Raw genomic sequence first — 12,226 nt, forward strand, 5'->3', positions numbered from 1 at the left:
TACATTCTGTGGACACTTGATCAAACACTTGCCAAATGGATCAACAGAAATGTCTAAAATGACTTGAAACTCTATTTACGATAATATACATTTAGGAAAAGAACAAAAACAGTATCCATTTACTTGTATTAACTTATTCATAATTTTCCATATTTCAATAGCAACAGCTAACAAAACATCAGTTTATTCCTTGCCTTTAATGTACTGACACAGAAAACTGCTGCAATGTCCTACCCAAAAACACTGCCCACTGAAATCTGTTGTGACTCAGCACTAGTTCTGTGTAGGGAAGATGACATGGGGCAGAAGGAGTGGAGACAGCTCCTTTGAGAATAACCACAGGCTTTGGCCAGGCCAATGCTAGGCAAGCAGGAGGTGTCATTAGTGCAGAAAGAAGCACAGCAGAACACATTCCCTGTAGAGCTCAGACTCAATGGAAATCTTCAGAACAACTAACAAACCAAAGAACCACTAAAAGTAATTTGCATCTCTTTATGCTTCGCTACATGAGAGAGGACAAGGAGCAAAAACACACCAGGACATCTCGTACATGCACTCTCAAGAAACCACTGCCTTCATTAGTCTTTCCAAAACACATACCCTGTACTATACCACCTCTCAGACTTCATACAGAAAAGTCAGAGACCACCCTTTGCTTATTTAATTCAGTCAAAACAGATATTAAGTACAATTTATTATTTTTTCAGGAAATGTTAGCTATAAGATAATGTCCTTGCATTAGAAAGGGGAAAGTCAAAAGTAAATAAGTGAAAAAAAAAAAAACACAGTTAAAAAATTATTAAAAGATGACTCCTAACACAAAAACTGCCCCCATCAGATAAACAGCACTTAGAGCTTTCATCTTTGAGAGAGAGGAGAAAATCAAGCTACTTCAGATCTGAAAACATCCACAGGTGTTTCTGTCCATCTGCCACTGTGAGAAGACGACTCAGCGCTATGGGTCTGAAAGGATGTGTAGCTGTCAAGAAGAACCTCACTGAGAAAAGGAAACAGACAAAAAGAATAAAATTTTCCAAACAAAGAAGCTGCTGGTGTTCTCAGTACAATGGTCTGACCACCCCAGAGTCCAGACCTCAATATCACTGAATGTTTGGGATTACTCTGAGCGTTAGTAGCAGAAAATACAACCAACTCCATCCCTCTGGCTGAACTTTGGGGATGTGGAAAAATATCCCTGCAGACTTTTTTGAAACACTAAAAGCAGGTCTCCTCAATAGAATAGAAGTGATAATGAATGCAGAGGGTAGACAAATACTGATTTATAATATAAAAGAGATTCATATTGTAATTAGTTTTAGAGACTTTAGAGCTTTTTTTAAGTATATGTTTTCTTTCCTGATACCAACAAATGCATAACTTACTGATCATAAATATAGTAGGGTTAGCAAATACAGACTTTCTTCTATTGAGATTACAATTAATATCAACATATATTTTTTTGTAGGCTTGGTAAATGTAGTGTGTGTCAGTCTGTATATATATATATATATATATGGGTACTTTTGACCAGTACTATATATATATATATATATATATATATATATATATATATATATATATATATATATATATATATATATATATACATATATTATATACAGTACCGGTCAAAAGTTTAGACACCTTTTCATTCAATGTTTTTTCTTTCAAATTTTCTACACTGTAGATAATAATGGAAGACATCAAAAATATGAAGGGAACACATATGGAAGTATATAGTAAACAAAAAAGTGTTAAACAAACCAGAATATATTTTATACTTTAGATGCTAAAAAGTAGCCACCTTTTGCTTTGATGACAGCTTTGCACACTCTTGGCATTCTCTCAATCAGCTTTATAAGGTAGTCACCTGGAATGGTTTTGCAACAGTCTTGAAGGAGTTCCCAGAAGTGCTGAGCTCTTGTTGGCTGCGGTCCAACTCATCCCAAACCATCTCATCTGGGTTTAGGTCAGGTGGTTGTCATAGGTTTGAAGGCATAAAATCTGTTGTGATAATATATTGTAAATAATGCAAATGGTACCATTTATAAATGCATATTGTTACTGTTAAACCAGCTGTCCTTTACATTGTGTTTTACAGTTTTCATGATGAATGAACTGATAGAAATAATCCATAGTAACATGGAATAAATGTATTACATTGAAGAATGTTTTTTCCTTCTCCTGTGAAGTTACCATTTTGAAGATGGGTTTGTCCAACAATGGTGGTATGTAACTATTGCGCTGTCGGCCATGGGCTGCCTTGCTGTATGAGCTCAGGGGTCGAGGCCACGCGAAGAGGCTCTCGAGACCATCAGTAACCATTACTGTGGCAAATGTGGTTATCCTGAAAACATAGCAGAACAATTTAAAAAGTAATAATTTTAACCACTTTAAGAAGTTTTATCTTCAAAGTCGCAATACTTTTCATCAGTTCTTTACAGTCGTAATACTTTAGCAGTTCCACACAGCTGTAATACTTTGTTTTACACAGTCGCAATAGTTTCAGCAGTTCTAGACAGTTGCAGTGCTTTTCTTTATATATTTACTCACAATACTTCATCACTTCTACACAGTCAAAATGTTTTTCATCAGTTCTACAAAGTTGCAATACATTTCATCTTTTCTACACAGTCACTTTACTTCTTATTAGTTTCTTCACTGTTGCAATTTTTTTATCAGCTCTTCATATGTTATTTCTTCACAGTCTTGATACTTTCCAGGAGTGATAACATGGAGGATTGATCATTTTAGATGTTTATTTCGTAAGAAATCAAAGGGAGAAATTCAAATATTTAACAAATGTCCAACACAAAATTAATCTCAGTCTCAGATAGAGGTTTTTTTTTGTTTCAGCCAGTCTATAAAGCTGTTGGACCTAATGTCTCAAATAAACAGTCTGTAATTTTAATTTGCCAGAATATAAAAAAATTACACAAAATTAGACAAGAGTTGAAAGGATTAAAGGAGCCAAGGACTGTGTGCATGTGCGTAGGAGAGCCATCTGCAAACCCGCACCATTAAATGCTGATGTTTCTCATCCCTGGCAAGCCCCGCCTACATGCTTGATACAGAGTGATTGTGAAAGACCTGTAATATAATTACTGCACTTTTAAAACCAGGCAAAGAAGATGAGGAGAGAGGAAACTGTTACGGTTATATAAAAGTTTGATGTAAAGCAAATTAAAGAGCAAATAGCAGAGCAACAAAAAACATTGTGTCAGTGTCCCCTTCAGGTTTCAGTGAGACCTCTTTTATTATTCATGTAAGTCAGTTACATGGAAGAAAGAAATTAATCACTGTTGATCTCAGTGTCCCATTAACAATTTTGAAGAGTGCAGTTCAGTGCTTAACAAACCTTCTGCTTTCAGATACTGCATTCTTAGCAAAAAAGGTTCTATATATAAAAGTTCAATGATTTGCAACAGCAGTGGAACTGCTACATTTTTTACATCAAAATCATTTGTTCCCATTCTTTCTGGCTAGTGGGACCTTAAGTCTCCCGCCCGCTGGCACCAGCTGGAATGATGAATGAGGGGGTCGGCAGGGTCGTTGCCTTTTTGGTTATGGATTGGATGTATAAGTTCAAGTTCAAGTTCAAGAGGCTTTATTTTCTTTCAGCTACATACCAGTATGCAGTGAAATGAAACAACATAGCAGAAAGCCTAGCATATATGAGCATAGCAGTCACTGAGGTAGCAACCAGAACAACAGCAACGCAATACAATATTTGGTTGATACAATATTCTAGCAGTCAATATGGTTGAAGAAATAAAAGAGCACTTGGCCACGAACGTCATCTGGTCCAGCAGCCTTCTGTGGGTTCACTCTGCGCAGAGTTTTTCTCACACCAGCCACGGTATGTGACACAGTATCTGATCGCTGGGTGGACAGGTGGTCTTACTCACTGTCACGTTGTTCTGTGCTTCGAGCTGTGCGTAGAAGGCAGTCAGTGCATCTGGAAGGGAGGCATCACTGTCACAGGAAGGTGATGTTTTCCTGTAGTTGCTGAGAGCCTGATTGTCCTGCCACATGCACCGTGTGTTGCTGGTATTTTGGAAGTGTCTGTGACTTCTCTAAACATTTGCACGCTTCGCCTCTCTGATAACTAGTGACAGTTTGGCCACCTCTGTTCTTAGGGCTGCTTTGTCACTGAGTCACAGGCCTTCAGCAGCATGCGCACCTCAGTAATCATCCACAGCCTCTGATTTCTGTGTGTGGTGACGGTCTTGGAGACAGTAACATCATCAAAGCACTTGCAGATATAACTGATCACTGATGCTGTATTTCCTCCAAGTTAACAGAGCCACTGTTGGTGGCAGCCTCCTTAAACACGCCCCATGCAGCCCCATGCTGTTTGCTCAAAAAAGCAGAAATGGCTCCTGCTGGCCAGGTTTTCACCTGCTTCTGGACTGGTTTGGAACGTCCAATGACTGGTCTGTATGTGGCGATCAGCATTACAAGAATGTGGTCTGAGTAGCCAAGGTGGGGGCGTGGCTGAAATGTTTGTGTAAACAAGGTCCAGCACATTCACCGCTCTCACTGCAAAGTCCACATGCTGATGGATTTAAGGAGCACTGAGAGCTGCGGTATTAAAGTCTCTAGCAACAATAAACACTCTCTCAGTCATATAGTTCAGCGGTTTCTTGATCATACATACATACATACATACATCATCTAAACCGCTTATCCTTCTGGGTCGCGGTGGGGTGCTGGAGCCTATCCCAGCTGTCACTGGGCGGAAGGCAGGATACACCCTGGACAGGTCGCCAGTCCATCACAGGGCAGACAGACAGACATATACATTCACACACACATTCACACCTAGGGGCAATTTTATCATGTCCAATCAGCCTGACTGCATGTCTTTGGACCGTGGGAGGAAACCGGAGTACCCGGAGGAAACCCACGGTTTCTTGATCGTTGTATATTTATATTTTTGTTATTCCTCATTCTACTCTATTTTTGATTTTTTTTCTCATTTGTTTCTCGGTAGTTCCTCACATGAAAAGGCTATAATGCATTAAGAGCTTCTCTAAACAAGCTGGTTTTGAAGTTTCATTTTTTACTGTGCTGTGAAAATATAACAACCCCTCCACACAAAGTGTCATGGTGGAATGTGGTATTGTTTTTCTGTTTATGTAAACAGTAAACTGAACTCGCAGTTACAACCACATGTGGGAGGAAGGCCAGCTCTGCATCTTGTGTTTTCTGACCACTGGAATTGATGTTTGCAGCACTGTGCTAAGTTAAGGTGGTAAATATGTGAGAGAATGTGATTAAACGTCATAGTTTCTCCATTTGTATAACTGTGACAATGTTATAAGTTTTAAAGGACCCATACCATGCAAAACTGTATTTTCCTTGTTTTTTGATAAATAACACATTCACAGTGAGCACAACCTGGAGCGGTGGGCAGCCCTATCCACAGCGACCGTTGAGCAGTTGGTGATGACGATGAACACAAGCAACACACAAAGACATTTCAACTAACAACAAACAAATATTTAGTGGGAGGGGGTGGCGTGTGCAAGCACTTATTTGCAAGCCACACCCCTTAAGCCCCTTCCCCCGAACTGTGGATCCTGTGGCAGACGCCACAATACCTTTTTCTAGACACACATCACATCAATTTTTAGAGGACTCAGTTCACATCAAGAAATATGAATGGCTTTGTTTATGGAAATATTAAAACATGCAGTGTCTGTGGATGCCCATTCCCAACATTTAAAATAAAACAAAATCCACCTTATTACTTTCTCATTATGAAATGAATTGCTATGCCTTTATTTTGCAATACTACTGAATTAATTTGCGATGTTTTTTTTCTTTGAGGAACTTCCTCATTATTCAGAGATGCTTTATGCCCTTGAGGTGAATATATATATATATATATATATATATATATATATATATATATATATATATATATATATATATATATAGTATAGTATAGATTTATAATTACAGTATATAATTACAGTATCTCCAAAGATCTAAACATAATGACTTAGTATGGCAAATTGATGCCATTTAATTAATTATTAATTAAAGTGATTAAATTTTGATAATTACATAGATTTTTTGTTTTTAATTGGTGGAAATGCTTCCATGGGGGATTCCCCTTTAACAAAGTGCGTCTTTAAACTGGGAAGCTCGAAAAGAGTCATTTCAGTCTCCGGCTTCTTTAAAAATTACGGACAGCGTCAGCCAGTATAAGAGAGAGAGAGTAAGACAGTATGTGCTCATGGAAAAATAACGGGGCAGCTCCTCTGGACCCGCCCAGAGAACTGGACTGAGGAGTCAGTTACTTTCGGTTTGTATGGGATCGTTACGGCTGCAGCAGCGCTGGATGGAGGAGTTTAGCTCAGTATGTCAGTTTCAGGTACCAAACGGCCTGACTCGCCTTTCTGTTCCTCTCCTTTACAGTCTAATTGTAGCCTGAAGGGCACGGTTGCCTTATTCGGTGAGCAGGCTTCTGGAAAGCTGTGTTGTTCAGAGCAATGACGCGACAGAAAAGCGTGTGCGGTCTGTAGTGCGACCGGCAACGCATGTAAAAGTGAGATGGTGCTTTTAGTCCCGGTCTTTGTGTATATTAATGTAGTTTAATCGCCAGATTTTAACGCTTTTTTACTATGTACGCACAGTTGCTCTAACCCGCTGGTGTCTTCCAGTGTACCAGCGTCTGTTTCCTTGTCCGTGTGCTTATTTGACCCCAGCTGTTTAAACCTCCAGACAATTAGAGCTACATTTGTTAGCTAAGTTTCTGTGTTAGTTACTTTATTTCTTTGCAATAAAATGAAATGACGTCAATCATTTATTTAGGTTAAAAGATAACAGGAGGGCTAAAAGAAGCCGAACCTTACAGCTACAGCAGCGCTGGATGGAGTAGAGCGTTTAGCTCAGTATATCAGTTTCAGGTACTAAACGGCCTGCCTTGGCTTTCTATTCCTCCTCCACTGTTCTTCTCCTCCACTGTCTAACTGTAGCCTAAAGGACACTTGTTTCGGTGTGTAATAAGAAGGTAAATAGGCTTCTAAAAAGGTGTATTTTTTTTAGACGCAATAGAAATGTGTGTGTAATCTGGAGTGTGATGGGCTACATGTGTAAAAGTGAGATGGTGCTTTTAGGCCAGATCGTATTTATGTAGTTTATTCACCCGATTTTGATCCAAAGCAGCAACAAAAGAAGTAGAATTGGACTGTGAAGATGAAGTTTACAGTTTGTAAAGTTTTCGTGGCAGCTGAACTCCAAGTTTACATGCATCTTTAATGAAAGCGCACAGCAGTAAAAGTTGACTGACTGAATCATGTAATGTTATCCAGTCATTTTGATGATGATACAGATACATTACAAGGTGTATCATTTGAGAATACATTTTACATATATTTCTTTTTCTTATGTGTTTTTTTCAGCAGTTATGCAGTGCTTGAGTGAAAGTAGTGACACTGGTTAAATATTGCCAAAGTAGAAGAGAGTGAGAGGGAGAGAGAGAGAGAGTCCTTTGTGTATAGCTCTAAAGGGGAATTCCATTTAGTTCCGATTAAATGGTTAAGATACAGACAAACTCATTCTGAGTGTTTTTTTTTTTTATGTAAAATGCTTTGTTGTAGAGAAAATGGCCAATTCAGAATTGCTCACAGTGGTGATGATAGAAACCAGATGTTTGAAGAGTTTAATGCCTTTTTTATGACCTCGTTTCATGATAGTTTTGGCCATTCGTTGAAGTAGGCTAAATGGAGAGGATTGCAAAATAGTCCCTAAAGAAAACTTTTGTATGTGTGTTTTCAGATTCTTCACTATTTTACCATTACTAACATAATGTGTGGACACTGAGAAGACGCCTGTGGGTTCACTTGTCATTTGAATGAATATATTTTTTGCGTTATAGAGATCATGACTACTGCTTTGAATTGTGGCAGAAGAGATGAGTCCCCTTGTGGAAAGTCTGTCTTTGAGGTGGCCTATAAATTGATGAATACTATTTTGATGTTGCATTTTGTCATTTGTGATATAGTGATGTGATACTTCACTGTTTTTGAGATGTCATGGAAAGCAATGCATTTGCACTGAGCACTTTATTAGGAACGCTATACTATATCCTGGATAGGGCCTCCTTTTGCTCTCAAAACAGCCTCAATTGTTTGGTCCTGGATTCCACGTGATGGTGGAAACATCCCTTCAAGATTCTGGTCCAAGTTTACGTGATTGTATCATGCAATTCCTGCAGATTTATGCGGTGCACTTTTATCTTGCAGATCTCCTGTTCTACCACATCCCAAAGGTGTTTCTGTTAGATTCAGATCCGGTGACTGGGAAGACCACTGAAGAGCACTGAACTCACTGCCATGCTCATTAAACCAGTTTAAGATGACTTGTGCTTTGTGACATGGTGCTCTATCATGCTCTATCATGCATGGATTTGCAAATTGTGGCCATGAAAGGATGCAGATGGTGAGCAACAATACTCAAATAGTCTGTGCCATTCAAGTGATGATTGATTGATATTAACAGGCCCAAAGTGTGAAAAACATTCTCCACACCATTACACCACCTCCACCAGCCTGGACTGTTGACACTAGGCAGGTTGAGCCCATGGATTCATGCTGTTGGCATCCAATTCTGACTGTGTGCCTCAGCAAAAATCGAGATTCATCAGACCAGGCTAAAATTCCAGTTGTCCAGTTGTGGTGGTCCTGCATGTTCTTCTTGCTGTTGTAGTTTATCCACCTCAAGGTTCAGTGTTTTGCGCATTCTGCGATTTTTTTCAGAGACTTTTCTGCTTACCACAAATATACAGAGTGGTTATCTGAGTTACCATAGCCTTTCTGTCAGCTTTCTCTCTGGTCAGTCTCCATTGACCTCTCTACAAGTTGTTTCCATCCACAGTCCACTGGATGTTTTTTCTTTATTGCACAATTTACAGATTTATGCATACAGTAACACAGGGCAGGTGAGGAGGAGGAGTGGCATGCATTTATAATAGTGACTTTAAAAACTATTGTTGAATTTATTTTTTTTGATTGTTTTAAACAAAGGTTGAGGTTTCAAACAAATTCCGACTCCCCAGCAGAATTTGGCTCATCTTCAACTGTATACTAGATTACGTTCATAATTTTTGTTGTTTCATTTATATACATATAATCTCAGTGTCATTCTATGTCCAAAACAACATCAACAATCTGAGCAACCTTAAAGGTCCTTACTACTCATTTTCATGAATCTTGGCTGATCGACATTTAATTGTTCAATAAACCATCTTAAATGCTCAGGAAGGAATTTCAGACAAAAAATTTCAAAATGAGAAAAGTTCATTTGAGTGTGTTATTATCACAATACTTGATCAGCTGTTAAAGTTATATGCATTAATGATCTATATATTTCCCAAAAAGCTGAATTATACTGTATTATTGCACGTAAAATGGGAGTAGAACTGCATAAATCACACAAAGATACTGTGTTGGTGAAAGCTTGCATGAATTAGGTAATAACCAACATTGATTGTTAATTAACTTTAATTTGTGAGAGTGTGACTTAATGTGATTAAATGTAGAAAAAGCTAATACATTAGCTACCTCCTCTTAAAATCAAGGCTCACCATGATTCCTCACAAATCTAACCTACTTTGCAGGCGTGACACAAAGTAAGGCACAAAAGAAATCTCTTCACCATGTCTGCAAATATGACCGTGCTGGCACATAAAGTGAGCTTGCTTGACCTCTGTTTCAGGAGCACAGTCCAGCAGTTAGCTAGCTAGCTAAAGGTTACGCCAGTAGTCCCAAACCCTGCATCTGGAGAGCTACCTTCCTGCAGAGTTTCTTGAATATAACACTGGTTATGCACTTTCTGCAGTGTATCTTTACTAGTAAAGAAGCCAAATTTGGACACCAAACAACTCTTGGCTGATCAACATTTAATTTTTTGCATTTTGTCTGAATATGTAAAACAGCTGTCAGCAATACTCTGTATTTAACTAATTAATCACAGATTTTTAACTGCCAAAGCCTGATCGTCTTTTTTTTTGTCTTCACAGGGCAGCGCAGCTTTCTGCGAAGTAAGCCAAACTTCTTTCTAAAGACTCTCCTGGTGCTTCTCATCCTGTTAATCATCTTCATCATTTTCTACTTAGAAAAAAGTCTGATTATTATTAAGCCTCATATAGTTTATCCCGGTAGGAAAGGAACACAACAACCAGCTACTGAAAAGCAGCCTGGTTTTTCTCTTGGAACTACACATCCTACACCAAGTTCTACACCAAGTTCTACACCAAGTTCTACACCAAGTGCTACACAAAGTGCTACAACAAGTGCTAAACCACACTTGGCATGTGGCGTGCCGGTGCAGAGTGGACCCATGATTAAAGTTGCTCACCACAAAGCGTATGTGATCGGTTCCTATGTGGAGCACCGTTTAGACAGTAAAATGATACGAACAGTCTCTATAGTGTTTCGTAGTGAGCAAGTGCAATACTACTGCTTATTATGTTGCGACGGAAGGAACATTTCTGCAGCTGCCAGCCTCGACATTCACTCTGACCACTTTGACTATGACTATGGCACAGCGGATATTATTTGTCAGGTCCCCATAACATGCACAACACCAACGTACGTGGCTATTACTTCCCGAACGCACGAAGGGGGTGGATCTCTATGGAATATACAATCCTTTCAACCTGTTGGGAATCAACAGCCCAGGACAGAAAACTTCCCTTATGATTTTACAGTATGTATATCTGTAATGTATGATTACACGAATGTGTTGGGGCTTGTGCAGACCATGGAGATGTTCAAGCTGCTTGGTGTTCAGAAGGTAGCCATTTACAAGACCAGTTGTTACCCAGAAACGCAGAAGGTTCTGGACTACTATGTAAGGCAGGGCTTTGTGGACATCATCCCATGGAATATGTCACGCTACATCAAGGTGGCCAGAGGATGGAAGAAGTCCATTTCACCAGGGGATCTGGAATTCTTTGGGCAAATTGTGGCTCTCAATGACTGTGTGTATCGCTACATGTATGAGAGTCACTATGTAGCTCTACAAGATTTGGATGAATTAATTCTTCCTTTGAAACAAGATAACTGGACGGCACTCATTCCTCAGCTGGAGATGATGTACCAACATCATGCAGGATTTGAGTTTGAGAATAACATATTTCCCTTTTCCCTTTCCAGTAATCAGAGACCTGAGAATACACCAGCTTTATGGAAGCAGGTTGAGGGAGAAAACATCTTACCGCATGTATACAGGATACCCGTTGACCCAAAGGTGTTCAACAATTTCAAAGTCATCGCAAATCCTCGGTTAGTGTTTAAAGCTACAGTGCATGGCCTTTTGGATTCCATGAGTGCTACTGTCAGGGTGGACTCCAAAATCGCCCGCATGTACCACATTAAAAATTATCCAAGCCAGTACTTTTCACAAAACTCCGTTATAAGGGATACACGTCTGTGGGACTATTCAGATAAGCTGATTCCTGCTGTATCTGAAGTACTTAGACAAGCACGGAATATTCACTGAAATCAACTGTATAATGAAGTCACACTTTATCAAACACTACTCAGCACTGCTTATGATTCAATCATAGTGCAGGTGTACGAAAATGTAGCATAAGGAGTCCAGCGTGAGAAGATTAAGTGGTGTCACATGGTGTGCTTGCCAGTCAGTGCTGCCCATTCTACTGTGTGAAGGATGTTGGTATTTCCAATGATGCTAGTCCTTTGCATTTCTGTGCAAAAGTACTACTGTTATATTTTTATAATGTGAGTTTATTTGCACCTTAATCTTTATATAGTAACTGACACTTATTCCAGCTTCCAAAGCCAGTTGTTATCCGTATCTAGAGGAGCGTTTGCCTTTGAGTGTTAACAGCATTGCTGTTGGAAGAGCACTAAAAAATAATTTGAGGAACTTTTTTTCTTTACAACAGCTGTTAGGTAACAAATGACTGTTAAGTTATTAAGACAAGAATTCTGGTTACACTTAAAAATGTCTGTGCCAATCCACCAATCATTATTCCCCTGACCATTTCACTTTATACACTAACTGCCACTAACAGCTTCCAGGACCAGATTTATAATAATAATTATTATTATTTTTTTTTACGTTATTTTTATTTTTATATTTACAGATGCTGTTTTAAAATGCTTTTGTACGTTGTTATAACCGATAAATGCAATGAGATTGAATAAGGAAGACAAGAGAGCATAAGAAAGGGGTATTAAAACAG

At 38.9% G+C, this 12,226-nt stretch overlaps 1 protein-coding gene across 1 annotated transcript; it reads left to right on the forward strand.

Annotated features, from left to right (window-relative positions):
• The first annotated feature begins 6,256 nt into the window (after positions 1–6,256).
• On the forward strand, positions 6,257–11,703 carry LOC118817859. The gene is made up of 2 exons (XM_036584833.1): positions 6,257–6,385; positions 10,034–11,703. Exons 1-2 carry the CDS (start codon positions 6,373–6,375, stop codon positions 11,515–11,517), a joined length of 1,497 nt encoding a protein of 498 aa, XP_036440726.1. The 5' UTR covers positions 6,257–6,372; the 3' UTR covers positions 11,518–11,703.
• The last annotated feature ends 523 nt before the right edge of the window (positions 11,704–12,226 follow it).

The sequence above is a fragment of the Colossoma macropomum genome, unplaced genomic scaffold (genome assembly GCF_904425465.1).
Source record: "Colossoma macropomum unplaced genomic scaffold, Colossoma_macropomum, whole genome shotgun sequence".
Classification (NCBI taxonomy): Eukaryota; Metazoa; Chordata; class Actinopteri; order Characiformes; family Serrasalmidae; genus Colossoma; species Colossoma macropomum.